Consider the following 15,770-nt stretch of genomic DNA (forward strand, 5'->3'; position numbering starts at 1 on the left):
AAAATTAGGAAGTAAATAAGTCAAAACCTTAGAGTTCTAGGTGGTATATCCATGCTAACAGAAGTAAAAGATTCAGAATAGAAAAACAGATTTGGGAAGTTGAACATTTAGCTAAAAATGATTTAAAATGGAATTTGAAATGTTAGAACCGGGTTTAAAATATAGGAACGACAAAATCCTGGCCAGGGAATGAGTGTGCATTACAAAGACTAGTAAGAAGTTATTTACCAAGACTTTAAGCTGAAAAAAAGGGAAGAGGAGAAAACTGTCCATGTACACCCACCATCCTAGATACCATGTAGAGGAGCTACAATGTAAAAAGAATTGTCATTGAGATTCAATTTGATAAACATTAATTACCTACTATGTGCCAGGAGTTATGCTAAGTGCTGTGATGCCAGCGCAAAAATGAAAATAATCCTTGCCCTTAATTGTATTGAGATTCCCAAAAATAGAATTCCCATTCTATTGAGATGCCCAAAACTTCAGAGGCAACAAAACCCAAGAAGGAAGCCATTAATAAAACACTTGTCCTCGGATGTCTATACAAAAATGCACAAAATGAGGGTAGCAAGAAAGATAAACTACCTATGTTAATACAGGAAGTCAAATTTTATCTCATAGAACAAGTTAATCCACATTTATTTGGTGCCTACTATGTGCTAGGCAAATGCCAAGCACCAGGGCTACAAAGAAGGGTAAAAGACAGTCTCTGCTCTCAAGGAGCTCATAATCTACTGGGGGAAACAACACTTAAACAATTAATTACAGTGGAGCTCTATGCAGGATGAGTAGGAATTAATCAACAGAGGGAAGGAGCTGGAAGTAGGAAGAATGGGAAAGGACTTCCTGAAGAAAGTGGGATTTTAACTGAGACTTGAAGGAAACCAGGGAAGCCAATAGGTAGAGATGAGGAGAGAGAACAGTTCTAGGCTTGGGGCACAGCCAGTGAAAGTGCCCATAATCCTGGGACAGGCTTGTTGGTTGTTGTTGTGTTTGTCCTTCATTTTCGAAGAGGACCATGGCATCAGGGAAATGATGACATGACTTGCAGTTGACTTTGATGTGAGTGAGGGAGGGCTGTGCAAGGTCACCAGCCTCACTTTCTCCTCCAGAGCCAGTGACCAGAAATTCATCAGGATGACTGGAGATGGCCCAGGATGCAATGGGAGACCTTGGTCCTTCCAGGCTAAGGCCTTTTCATGTATTCACTTTCAGTGAGGTAACGCCCATCCAGTGAATAGGCCTCTTTAAGAAGTTAATCAAGAGATTTGAGAGAGTCAGAAACCGCGAGCAGTCTGCGTGGGGCAAATTTCCGAGCCGGGAGAGTCTGAAAGGCCAGAGGAACGAACCTGCAGGCGCGGAGAGTGCTCGGTGCGGAGCTGCTCCAGACCAAGGCGGAAGCGGCCGGCTGGGAAACCCACGTGGGAGACGAGCTGGGAGAAAGCTGGGCGCCCGAAACCGGCAGAGATCCCCAGGCCTCCCAACACAGGACGGCAGTCTCTGGGAGCGACGAGAGGCAGCGCAACGCCACCAGCCGCGAAAACACCCAGTCCTGCCGCTTGCAAAACCCAGGATCTCGGCCTCTTGAACTTCCGGAAGACTCAATGGCTAGGTAAGCGGCTCTAACCCCTCCCCCCCTCACCCAGAGAATTCCTCGGGGAAAAAAAAAAGAGAACTGAAACAGAGGAGAGAGTAGCGGGGCTTCACAGGACAAATACTAGAAGCTCATTAGTCCCAGAGGGGAAGAGTCGGCAGGGGGCCAAGCCAGGAGCCCAGACGTAACCTTGCTCCCCCAGGGGAAGCGCCAGTCATCAGCTCAAACAACAAACAGCTGAGACCATTGCTGAAAAGCAAGGGCTGGAGAGCACCCACAGGGAGTGAGACGCCAGGGAGCCAGACCCCTCCCCCACACCTCAGGAAACTGAAGGTTATAATTTTAGACTCACAACCCCCAGAATAAGAAAGCTGGGACAGAAAGCCCTGAGACTCACAGATAGAAATTCGTTCTAACGCCAGCAAAAGGCAATCCAACATGAAGAAGAACACAAAAAAACCGAGGACAATAGATTCTTTTTATGGAGACAGGCAGGATCAAAATATCGACTTAGAAGAAGATAGCAATGACACGGTAGATACATCAGATACCTCAAAAGCTAATATGATCTGGTCTCCAGCCCAAAAAGCACTGCTGGAAGAGCTAAAAGAGGATTTTAAAAACCAAATTAGGGAGCTAAAAGAAAATATGGAAAAAATGGAAAAAAAGGAGAAAAAATCCACTGACGAAATCAAGTCCCTAAAGAATAAGATTGGCGAAATGGCTATGGAGATTCAGAATCTAGAGAGAGAAAAGGACACCCTGAGAGGTGAAATCAACCAATTGAAAATGGATGCTCAAAAGCAAAATGTAAACACTAACTCATTTAAAATTAGACTTGAGCAAGTGGAAGCTAATGAATCTATGAGGCATCAAGAAGTAATAAAACAAAATGTAAAGAATGAAAAAATAGAAAAAAATGTGAAATATCTGATTGGCAAGACAACGGACCTGGAAAATAGATCCAGGAGAGACAATTTGAGAGTTATTGGTCTACCGGAAATCCACGATGAAAAAAGGAGCCTTGACAGTATCTTCGAAGAAATTATCAAAGACAACTGCCCAGAGGTCCTAGAACCAGAGGGCAAAATAGTCATTGAAAGAATCCACCGATCACCCCCTGAAAGAGATCCCAAACTGAAAACACCAAGAAATATTATAGCCAAATTTCAGAGCTATAAACTTAAGGAGAAAATACTGCAAGCAGCCAAAAAGAAGCAATTCAAATATCGTGGAACTACAGTCAGGATCACGCAGGATCTCTCAGCTTCCACATTAAAAGACAGGAGAAATTGGAATATGATATTCCGAAGGGCAAAGGAGCTGGGACTACAACCAAGGATCAACTACCCAGCAAAACTAAGCATAATTTTCCAGGCAAGGCGATGGACATTCAATGAAATAAGGGAATTCCAGACCTTCCTGATGAAAAGGCCAGAACTCAATGGCAAATTTGATCTCCAAATACAAACCTCAAGAGAGACATAAAAAGGTAACCAGGGGGAAAAACCCCACAAACTTCATTAACCAATAAGCTTAGGTTGTTTACATCTTTATGTGGGATTATATCATCTTATGTATGTTTTTTATGTATATATATATATACATATACATATATAAGTCATTCTTGTGAATGGTACAACTATTGTGACAAATGAAAGGGATATACATAGGTTGTGAATGCCTGTATAAATTGACTGATGTAAAGATATAAAATATAAATAAGAGATATAAAGGGAGGGCTATGAGGGAAGTGGTAAGAAGGTTGTAGAAAAGGGTTAATTACACCAAAGGAAGTGGCAAAAAAACATATTATAGTAGAGGGAAAGAAGGGAGGGAGAAGAGCAGTATTTGAGCTTTACTGTCATCTGATCTAGTTCAAGAAGGGAATAACATACTCGGATAAGTTTAGAAATCTAACTTGTCCTACGGGAAGTGGGAGGGAAAGGGGGGAAAAAGGGAGGGGGGAGGGCAGAAGAAAGAGGAGAAGTAGCAAGTGGGTAACGGTTAGATAAGGGAGGGGAATAAAGAGGGAGGGTTAACTGAGGAAAGCGGCGGTCAAAAGCAAAACTTTGTTGGGGAGGAGAAGGGGAAAGGGAGAAATAAAAGCATAAACAGGGGGAATTAGGATGGAGAAAAAGACACAGATAGAAATCATAACCCTGAACGTGCAGGGGATGAACATTCTCACAAAACAGAAGCAGATAGCAGAATGGATTAAAAACCATAATCCTACAATATGCTGTTTACAAGAAACACATCTGAAACAGGGGGATACACATAGGGTTAAGGTAAAAGGCTGGAGTAAAATATATTGTGCCTCAGCTAAAGTAAAAAAAGCAGGTGTAGCAATCCTAATCTCAGACAAAGCAAAAGTAAAGATAGATCTAATTAGAAGAGATAAGGAAGGACATTATATCCTGCTGAAAGGCACCATAAACAATGAAGCAATATCATTGCTTAACATATATGCACCAAGTGGTAAGGCATACAAATTCTTAGAGGAGAGGTTAAGGGAGTTACAGGAAGAAATAGACAGCAAAACTATAATATTGGGAGACCTCAACCTCCCCCTTTCTGAACTTGATAAATCTAACCTCAAAATAAATAAGAAAAAAGTTAAGGAGGTAAACAGAATTTTAGAAAAGGCACATATGATAGACCTCTGGAGAAAACTGAATGGGGATAAAAAGGAATATACTTTCTTCTCAAAAGTACATGGCACATACTCAAAAATTGACCATGTACTAGGGCATAAAAACCTCACAATCCAGTGCAGAAAAGCAGAAGTAGTCAATGCATCCTTTTCAGATCATGATGCAATAAGAATCATTTTTAATAAAGAACCATGCAAAATAAGCTAAAAACTAATTGGAAACTAAATAATTTAATTCTAAAGAGTGAGTGGGCCAAAGATCAAATCAGAGAAACAATCAATAATTTCATTCAAGAGAATGACAATAATGAAACAACATACCAAAACTTATGGGATGCAGCAAAAGCAGTTCTTAGGGGGAGTTTTATATCTCTAAATGCCTACATGAATAAAATAGGGAAAGAGGAGATCAATGATCTGGGCATACAGCTGAAAAAGCTAGAAAAAGAGCAAATTGAAAACCCCCAATTAAATACCAAATTAGAAATACTGAAAATCAAAGGAGAGATTAATAAAATTGAAACCAAGAAAACTATTGAATTAATAAATAAAACAAAGAGCTGGTTTTATGAAAAAACCAATAAAATTGACAAACCTTTGGTCAATTTGATTAAAAAAAAGAAAGAAGAAAATCAAATTACCAGTATAAAAAATGAAAAGGGTGAGGTCACCTCTAATGAAGAGGAAATCAAAACAATAATTAGGAATTATTTCACCCAACTGTATGCCCATAAATTTGACAACCTTAGAGATATGGATGAATATCTACAAAAACATAAACTGCCCAGACTAACAGAGAAGGAAGTGAAATTTCTTAATGACCCCATATCAGAAAAAGAAATTGAGCAGGCCATCAACGAACTCCCTAGGAAAAAATCTCCAGGGCCAGATGGTTTTACATGTGAATTCTATCAAACGTTTAAAGAACAACTAATTCCAATACTTTGCAGACTATTTGGGAAAATAGGAGAAGAAGGAGTCCTACCAAATTCTTTTTATGACACAAATATGGTACTAATACCTAACCAGGTAGAGTTAAAACAGAGAAAGAAAATTATAGACCAATTTCTCTAATGAATATTGATGCAAAAATTTTAAATAAAATATTAGCAAAAAGATTGCAGCAACTCATTACGAGAATAATACACCATGACCAGGTAGGATTTATTCCAGGAATGCAAGGCTGGTTCAATATTAGGAAAACTATTAGCATAATTGACCATATCAACAACAAAACTAGCAAAAACCATATGATCATCTCAATAGACGCAGAAAAAGCCTTTGACAAAGTACAACACCCATTCCTATTAAAAACACTAGAAAGCATAGGAATAAGGGGAACCTTCCTCAAAATTATAAATAGCATCTACCTAAAACCATCAACAAGCATTATTTGTAATGGGGATAAACTAGATGCATTCCCAATAAGATCAGGGGTGAAACAAGGATGTCCATTATCACCCCTATTATTCAATTTGGTCCTAGAAACATTAGCTGTAGCAATAAGAGAAGAAAAAGAAATTGAAGGAATTAGAATAGGAAAAGAAGAAACTAAATTATCACTTTTTGCAGATGATATGATGATTTATCTAGAGAATCCTAGAGAATCAAGTAAAAAACTACTTGAAATAATAAACAACTTTAGCAAAGTTGCAGGATATAAAATAAACCCACATAAATCCTCAGCATTCCTATACATTACTGACAAAGCCCAACAGCAAGAGATAGAAAGAGAAATTCCATTCAAAGTTACTGAAGGCACTATAAAATATTTGGGAGTCTATTTGCCAAGACAAACCCAGGGCCTATATGAACATAACTATGAAACACTTTTCACGCGAATAAAATCAGATCTAAATAAATGGAGAAATATCAGTTGCTCATGGTTAGGCCGAGCTAATATAATAAAAATGACAATTCTACCTAAATTAATCTATCTATTCAGTGCCATACCAATCGAACTACCAAAATTTTTTTTTGCTGAGCTGGACAAAATAATAACAAAATTCATTTGGAAAAACAAGAGGTCTAGAGTATCTAGGATATTAATGAAAAGACATGCTAGGGATGGTGGTTTAGCCACACCAGATATTAAACTGTACTACACAGCAGCAGTCATCAAAACTGCCTGGTACTGGTTAAGAAACAGGGGTGTGGATCAGTGGTATAGGATAGGTACACAAGTAGGTGAAATCAACAAGTTTAGCAATCTACTCTTTGATAAACCCAAAGAAGCCAGTTTCTGGGCTAATAATTCACTATTTCACAAAAACTGTTGGGAAAATTGGAAAATGGTAGGGCAAAAACTGGGCATAGACCAATATCTTACACCATATACCAAAATAAAGTCAAAATGGGTTCATGATTTAGGAGTAAAAGTTGATACTCTAAGTAATTTGGGAAAGCAAGGAATAGTTTACTTATCAGATTTGTGGAAAAGTAAAGAATTCATGACCCAACAAGAGATAGAGAGCATTACAAAATGCAAAATGGATAATTTTGATTATGTCAAATTGAAATGTTTTTGTACAAAAAAAGCCAATGCAACAAGAATTAGGAGGGAAGCAGAAAATTGGGAGAAAATCTTTGCAACTAGTATCTCTGATAAAGGCCTCATTTCTAAAATATACAGGGAGCTAAGCCAAATATATAGGAATACAAGCCATTCCCCAATTGAGAAATGGTCAAAGGATATGAACAGGCAGTTTTCAGAGGAAGAAATTAAAGCTATCTACAGGCATATGGAAAAATGCTCTGGATCGCTGCTGATTAGAGAAATGCAAATCAAAACAACTCTTAGATACCACATCTCTCCTGTCAGATTGGCTAAAATAACAAATCAGGAGAATGATAAATGCTGGAAAGGATGTGGGGAAATTGGAACATTGTTGCATTGCTGGTGGAGTTGCGAGCTGATCCAGCCATTTTGGAGGGCGGTGTGGAACTATGCCCAAAGGGCTATAGAAATGTTCATACCCTTTGACCCAGTAATACCACTTCTAGGGTTGTATCCCAAAGAAATCACGCAAGCGGGAAAAGGACCCATATGTACAAGAATATTTATAGCAGCTCTCTTTGTGGTAGCCAAGAATTGGAAAGCAAAGGGATGCCCATCAATTGGGGAATGGCTGAACAAGCTGTGGTATATGAAGGTGATGGAATACTATTGTGCCATAAGAAATGGGGATGATGCAGACTTCATAACAACCTGGAAAAACCTACACGACATAATGCTGAGTGAGCGGAGCAGAGCCAGGAGAACGTTGTGCACAGCCACAGATATGTGGATTCCGTGAGGACCAACCCTGACATACTGCGCTTCTCTCAGCAACCTAAAGGGGCAAGGACAAATCCAGGGGACTCACGATGGAGAATGCTATCTTCATTCAGAGAAAGAACTGCGAAGTTTGAATACAGACTGAGGCACACTACATGCTCGCCTTTTCTGCTTCTCTTTTGTTTTTGGTTTTGGGTTTTTTTTTTTTGTTGTTTTTTTTTTTTTTTTTTGGTTCTGTTTCTTCTTTCTTATGATTCATTCCATTGGTCAAAATTCTTCTCCACGACTTGAATAGAGCATAAATTAATTCAATGCGAAGTTATACATGACAGTTATATGAGACTTCATGCCGTCTTGGGGAGGGAGGGGGGAGGGAGGGGAGAAAAATTGGAACTCAAAACTATGTAGAACCATGTGTGGTAAACTAAAAATAAATAAAGTAAAAAAAAAAAAAAAAAGAAAGTAAAAAAAAAAAAAAATTCTAAATCATAAAAAAAAAAAAAAAAAAAAAAAAAGAAGTTAATCAAGGGATGGTCCCTTTAATTATCTTGTTTGAGGAATAGCAAGGAGGCTGTTGTCACTGGGTTACAGAGTACATGGGGGTTAAGAGTGGGAGGGTATAAGGCATAAGAAGACTGGAAAGAGGATGAGGCTAGTTTGTGGAAGACTTTGAATACCAGAAGATTTTATATTTGATCCTGGAAATGATAGGGAGACACTGGAGTTTATTGAGTAGGGAAAAAAGGGTGACATAGACTTATGCTTTAGGAAGATCATTTTGACAGTGAGTGGAGGATGGACTAGGGTGGGGACAGACTTTTGGTAGGCCAACCAATCAGCAGCCTATTGTAATAGTCCAGGCATGAGGGGATGAGGGCCTGTAACAGGATAATAGCCATGTCAGACGAAAGAAGGGTACCTAAGAGAGATGTGTTATGAAGGTAGAATTGACAGCTTTTCGAAACAAGTTGGATATGAGAAGATGAAAGGGAGTGAAGAGTCAACAACAGTTATCCTTAAAAGACTGGGGATTTTAGTGGATTGAAAACTTAATATCAGTCAATAGTATGTAATCTGGAAGCCAAAAAAGCTAGGGGAATGTTATCCTATATGAAGTGGTTATCCTATAATAAGTGGCATAGTATCCAAGACTAAGGAGATGACAGCCCTACCATGCTGTGCCCTGGTTAGATTATGTGCATGACATTTTAGGAGGAATACCAGGAAGCTGGAGAGTGTCCGGAAGAGGGTGACCAGCACATGAAAAGAGAAGGTAGGAGAAAGAAGAATGGGAGGGCAGCATTCAAGCATTTAAAAAGAATCAGTTCCAGAGGGCAGAAGTAGGGGCAATGGGAAAAAAAATTCCTAACCTTTATTAAATGTCCCAAAGCAGACTGAGCTGCCACAGAAGGCAGAGGTCTTCATCAGGGCTCCTTAAGCAGACGCTAGACAAATATGTGACAGAGGAGCTTCTTTTTCACCTGTGGGTTGCGCTAGATGACCACCTTGGTCTCTTACAGCCCTAAAATGCTGTGATTCCATAATGCTTGCCAACCCCTATGGGTGTTGAGGACATTTCATAAACCCTTAAGTACTATAAAGTTGAGTAGCAGTAACAGTCATCAGAGTAGGGGTCATCGTGCATTTCTTCTAGGAGAGTCCCCTCTACTTTACATGTTCCTGGGATTCTATAAAAATTCTTCTTGGGCCAACAGAAAAAATCCTTGCCAGCAAATTCTCCCCGGACACTGGAATCCCAGCAACAGCAGCAGTTGCAGCCATATCTCGCCCATAAAAGGTAAGCAGAAGGTCTCCCAAGGGTGTCAGAATATCCAGCAAAGGTATTTGGCTTCTCTCATTTACTTAAGTTTAGCTTCACTTAAGGGTCTCTTTAGAGATTGAACTGTGCCATGGGGATCTGAGGGAACGAATTACTTTTCATTTTTAATTAAGAGTAGAAAATCTAAACCAAGGGTTCTTAAGGTTTTTTGTGTCCTGGACCCCTTTGGCAGTCTAGTGAAGCCTGTGGACTCCTCAGAATAATGTTTTTAAGCACATAAAACAAAATACATAGGGTTACAAATGAAACCAATTATACTGAAATATAGTTGTCTCTCTATACATGTGTGTATACATATATTATGTATATACATACATACACACATACATATATACATATATATATATATGTACATATATATATATATATATTTAAGTCACAGGACCCCCCCCCCAAGTTAAGAAGCCCTGCTCTAGACTTAGGCTTTGGATATTTCCCTGAAGTAGTATTGTTTTTGCTTTTGCTTTTAAACTGACAGGTCAGTCCCATGGTCTTAGATGAAATCTGAGGGGGTTATGGAGCCCTGAGCTGCAGAGCTTCAAACAGCTGTTGGGTGGTGGCACACTGGTACTTTAACTCCTCTCTTATCCTGGCAAATGTGTGTTGCTGTGTCAAAAATGGATGAAGGAAGTGTGGCGGCTCTTCTTGCATAAGCTACACCCATGCCAAAAAAACCTAGGAAGGTGTGGCTTGGTGTTATGTGGCCAACAAGTGGTTGGCACGCAGCTTGGACGGGTATCTTAATGGGCAGCTAAAATGCATTCTTTGTTCTTAGAAAGGCTTTCATTAAAACTTTGGCAGGTTCCCATAATATCAGAATAGAAGAGATACATCTTCTTTTTCCAAGGATCCCAGGAGGATTTCAGAATATAAAGAGAGCTTTGTTTCCCTATATATTCTATAAACTAGGTCTTTATTGCAGTCATGTTGTCAGTGACACAACAGTCCTTGACTCTCAGACCCACCCAAGCATTGGCTTGCTGTCTTATAACTAATCCATAGCTGTTGCCATCTTCTTAACCATCATAATGGTACAACCAAAGCTGTCCTGAGGGAGATTCCATATGGCTCAGCCTGAGGCTTCAAATGTCAAGAGCTATATTTTGGAAGTATATGAGATAGGACCTGAAATTTCTCAAGGAAAATGTGAAATACGGATTACACATGGTAACAAGCATTGACCTTGCCCAGTTAGCCATTTCCCTAGATCTTTCAAATAAAGGAAGGAACTACATGGTGCAGGAGATGGCACCCTGGACTTGGAGTCAGAAGACCTGAGTTCTAATCCAGCTTCATATACTTACTAGCTATGTGACTCTGGGTGAGTCACTTAACCCATCCCATCTGCCTCAATTTCCTCGACTATGAAGTGGAGATAATAATAGCACCTACCTCCCCAGCTGGTTGTAGGGATAAAATGAGAAAATATTTATAAAGTGCTTTGGAAACTTTAAAGCATGAGATGAATGCTAACTATTATTATTGAGAAATGCAAAAGTTTTTCCTCTTCCCACTTCATTGGCACTAAGTGGCTATGGCTACTCTGGCTGACACTTTAGCCTGAGCTCCTCATGCTGTCCTCCCCTCTATCTCAATGCCTTGAGAATAATCTAACCCAGCTAGGAAGACAGAATTTTCCCCAGTCGTCACTCTTAAGTCCCATTCTTAGCTCCAGCATGTCCCTCCACTATTAGATAATATGGCCCAGCTACTAGGAAGCCCACCAGTCATGGATGGGTATGGGTATACTCTTTGCTTCTTCATCTCAGTACTCAGTAGTACTTTCCATTTCCCAAACAGTGATAAAAATACTTGGAGAGAGAGAGACAGAAACAGAGACAGACAGACAGAAATAGACAGAGACAGACACAGACAGAGAATGGATGGATAGGCGGTACCTCCGCCCCAACCAAAATATGATTGAAAGTTTAGGGATGACAAAAGTCACCACATTAAAATGTGAATGTTGGGTCTTAAGTAATGTTAAAGTTGAATTAGGAGTTGTTTAACTAGCATAATGTAAGCTCTTCACTCACATAATACACCCACTCATCGGGACAGACCTAGAGGATTCCATAGGTCCCAAACAAGGCCTCCTTTCATGCCAGCTTCACTTTACAACTACTGATAACACACATGAAGTCTGGCAACCTTGAGAAAAATGCCAAGAATTTTAAGTCTTTGCAGTCTGTGCATTTATGAAGTATGAAACAGCATTCAACTTGGTCGAAATATCAGTATTGCATTGCATAACAGAAGAGTAAATCTAGGGTATGTAAACGTCCTTGAGTAGAAAAGCTCTGAGTAAAAAACTGAAATCAGACAGTTCTTAGACTTGTGCCAAATGGGTATCCCCAAAAAAGTTTCACAAAAAGATACAATCTCCCCAAAAACTATTTGGACAGTGGCAATCTGAGACCTGGATTGTAAAAGCAAATCCAGATAGATAGTGAATACATCACCAATTTGCTTTTCGTGGATGATTGTTTTGTTTCCAAATATCCTCGCAGAGCTCCAAGAAAAGCTATAGCACCTGCAGGGGGTCATCCAGGCCAGTAGGGTGTTTAAAACCAGATGGATTTTCAATGACCACAAAGCATGGCTCAGGTAGAGGGCTGAAATAATTCACAGGTCCATAGGATTCAGAGCTAGAAGGAACCTTAAAGACCATAAAGTCAGCTCCCTCATGGTGGAGTGATTTTCCTCAGAGGCATACAGGTAGTAAGCAGGCAAGCCAAGGTTCCTTGGATGGCCAAACCCAGTGGTCTTTCCACTATGCCAAACTAGATATTAAATAGAACTACCTCAGTCATCAACGTTGATGAAATGTCATGAACAGAAAATAGGTCAGAAGTTGCAAAGCCACATTGGCACAACAGTGGATAAAGTTCCCGATGAAGATCAGGGCAGAGATGTTCAGTGTAATGAATTGAAGTGAATTCTATAAGCTGCAATATATGCTATCAAGAGATGCTCTCTGGGTCGTGGAGTAAGGATGGAGAACAATAAGTGATTCAATTTACAGACTGGAGCCCAAAGAACCACAAATGACTGACCAGGAGACCAAAACGTTGGTGGGATGAGTCAGTACTGTGGCTGTTTGGGCAGAAATGTAAATGATAGTGAGCATGAGGATGTGAGATCATTCATTCTAGTGTTGACTTTACGTGTGCATGGCGATGGGAGTTAAGTGGTGGTGCTTAGTAACTAAGCAATTCTGGGACTTAGCATACCCCTGGTTGCCTATAGCAAGATTCCATGTGGTGAAAATTTGATTATGTGGTCTCTGAAGCTCATAGGCTCATACATTTCAACTTTAGAGGTCATCTAGTCCAACTTCTCATTTTACGTTTACGGAACTGAGGCCCAGAGATGTTAAATGGCTTGTCCAGCATCACAGAGCTGATGGCAGATGTTTTCCACTTCACCACACAGCCTCCCTTTCAACTGTAGAGGTCTTGCTCTCCACCAAAGAATCCTTCCTTTTGTCTCTTTCCTCTCCCAAGGTATTCTACTGGGCCTTGCACCACCCTTGACCTTGAATTTTGGATCTTCAGTCTTGAAGCTTCTCTGCCTTTCTTTCCTCCCCCCTTCCTTCCAGCACTCATTGAGAGAAGAGTACACATACAGTGACCACGAGGATGATCTCACATCATCATACCACCATTTAAATTTCTGCTCAAACAGCCACAGTCCGACTCATCCCACCAACTTTTTGGCGTCCTGGTCAGCCGTCTGTGGTTCTTTCTGTCGTAGTCTGTAAATTGGATCACTTGGTGTTCACTATCTTACTCCATGACCCACCCAGCATCTCTGGATAGGATAAATCACCCCCTCAGACATCTACCACTCCTTCTTTGGACTTTTCAATTTGTCATGTGGCTGCCAGTGAGTATTCTGCTCAGGTTTCTTTCCCTTGGGTGCCAAGAGCTGTTGTTCTTTGCTCCTTATTTTGGACCAGCATCTGATGTATTGAAGGCAGCTTTATGGAGTTTGGTTCCCGTTTAGTTCAATGATGTTCAATTAAATTCAATTCAGCGTCACATTGCGTATTTCTGCGCTGGTCTTCATTGGGCACTTCGTCCACTGCTGTGTTTATGTGGCAGAAACTCCATGTGTTCTTATATAAAATACATGTGTATATATACCCAGACCTTACATGTGTGTATAAAAACACACAGAGGGAGCAGGGAGGGGGTTTGTTCCTGGATGAATAAGGGTCTTAGAAGTAGCCCCAACATAGCTAATTCATCAGAGGCAACTGTGGCCTTAATGAGCCAGCTTGTTCTTGCTTCCAAACAGACCCTGACCCAGTGTAAAGGAATCAGTTCAGCAAGGCTAAGAAGTCACACTGATTCTCACATTCTCTGCCAGAAATCTCTCTGTAAAAAGCCACCCCAGAGGAGGGTGGAGTGTCCTTAGTAGAAACCTTTGTACATCCTGCCACCTAGTGGCTGCATCATGCTCTTGCATGCTAGCCACAGAGCCACAGGCCGTTTTACACTATAAAACTAGCGGTACAGTCACAGAGCTTAGCCATTACAGTAAGCAGGGCCCTTTAGAAATCAGGCAACAGATTGTTTTTGTTTTTAAAGGAATGAAACTATTTTAATATTGAATAAAAATAAATCAACAGAATAGACTACATGAGGAAGAATCAGAAACACTATAAACAATAACTCTATTTGATAAAATACTAAAACATAAATTACTTGAAAAAGAATTCCCTATTTAACAAGAACTACTAGAAAGCAGTTCAATAGAAATTAAGTTTAGACCAACATCTTATACCACTTAACACAGTAAGTTCCTAATGGCTACATGAACGCACTATTACAAAAGGACATGAGGACCTATCACAGACTGGGAGAAGAGTTCTTAAGCAAAAAAAAGACAGTGGTAATTTCCTCCCCTTTGCCCGGAAAAAAGGGATAATTTCTGAAATGAAATTGAAGGATTTTTCCTATGAAAAAATTAGTGAAGCTTGGATAAGAAAGAGAAGTGTCAACTGGGGAGAATCTTTGCATCAATTATCTCTGATACAGGACTGATATCTCAGATGTACAAGGAATTAATGTAACTATTTAAGACCAAGATCCATCCCCTAGTGGCCAAAGAATATAAACAGTCCTCAAAAGAACTGCAAACTATTAGCAGTAATGTGAATATCTGCCCTAAGTTACTAATGATGAGAGAAATGCCAGCCAAAATGTTTCTGAGGTTTCATCTCACACCCAACAAGTTGGCAAAGGCTACAAAAGATTAAAATAGTCAGTACTAGAGGGGCTGCAGGAAGCTGGGCACACTGATAACACTGTGACAGAGTTATACATTGGTCTAAGCATCCTGGAAAAGAATTCAGAATTATGCTTTAAAGTGACTGCATACCCTAAGGAGGTCAAAGACAGAACGATCCCAAAACACTCATAACGGTGATGTTTACAGTAGCAAAGAACTGAAAGCAAAGAACATGCCAACCCCTTTGGGAACTCTCCACGGAAGATACCGTAGTAGTGTCTGGGAGAGATAGAGCTAGAAAGTCAAAAAAAGGCACAAGTGCCAGGCTGAGCACTGAACTGCAAGCACCCCTTTGCCCAGGGACAGGAAGCAGAGACTGGGGAGGGGGAGTCACTGGAGCTCTGTGAGCACCCTGGGCCAGGTGCCCTGAAGGAGCAGACGGAGGCACTGAGGGAGAGCACTACAACTCTTTCACTTAAAAATAAAGATGGAACTTCATCTCTGCCTTGACATAGGTGTTACTGAAGATGGAGGCCAACTCCACCATGATACAGGAGGACCTGGAAGCATGTCTCCAGTGACTGTTCTTAAAGCTGGATGAGCTAATGATGATCAAACAGCTCACCATGTCTGTGAGCTCCAGAACCAGCTGATGGCCTGCCCCGAGGTTTTCAAAAGTTCAGAGTTGCTTCTGGAAATAGCTAACAGGACATGCTGCAAAGAGAAGACAATTGAGATTTCCCCCACGCAGCCAAATGATCAAAACCAGTGTGACAATAGCCCCATCATTACAGCTCTTGCCTACATGTAGCCCAAGGTCAGCAGCAACACGAGACATAATGGACATCTCTAGTAGGCTCTCAGTTTCCTACCAGTGCCCAGCACCTCAGGGGTTGACCTCAGAAAGTCTCTTCTGGCAAATTACTGTGTAGCATTGATGTAGTAGATGCCTTGTGGAGACTGCAAGCTTGCCCACTACTGGAAGCTTGCCCACCCTGGAATATTGGCAAACCAACTGTGAAAGGCCACTCTGGCTCAGGGAAGAACAGCCTTAGATGGTGACTTGAGGGCACTGGACCGACTGAGTATACACCATCCACACTCATGTTCAGATTTAGTGTTACCATATACCACCAGATCTTATGAGTGAAGGACTTATTGG

At 40.5% G+C, this 15,770-nt stretch overlaps 1 protein-coding gene across 1 annotated transcript in view; it reads left to right on the forward strand.

Annotated features, from left to right (window-relative positions):
- The window catches only part of KIF6 (kinesin family member 6), a 493,781-nt gene that overhangs the window by 452,271 nt on the left and 25,740 nt on the right, over nucleotides 1-15,770 (forward strand). The window contains exon 19 of the mRNA XM_036767567.1: nucleotides 9,246-9,328. Coding sequence (XP_036623462.1) covers nucleotides 9,246-9,328 — 83 coding nt within the window. The remainder of the gene's footprint in view (nucleotides 1-9,245; nucleotides 9,329-15,770) is intronic.

The sequence above is a fragment of the Trichosurus vulpecula genome, chromosome 7 (genome assembly GCF_011100635.1).
Source record: "Trichosurus vulpecula isolate mTriVul1 chromosome 7, mTriVul1.pri, whole genome shotgun sequence".
NCBI classification, from domain to species: Eukaryota; Metazoa; Chordata; class Mammalia; order Diprotodontia; family Phalangeridae; genus Trichosurus; species Trichosurus vulpecula.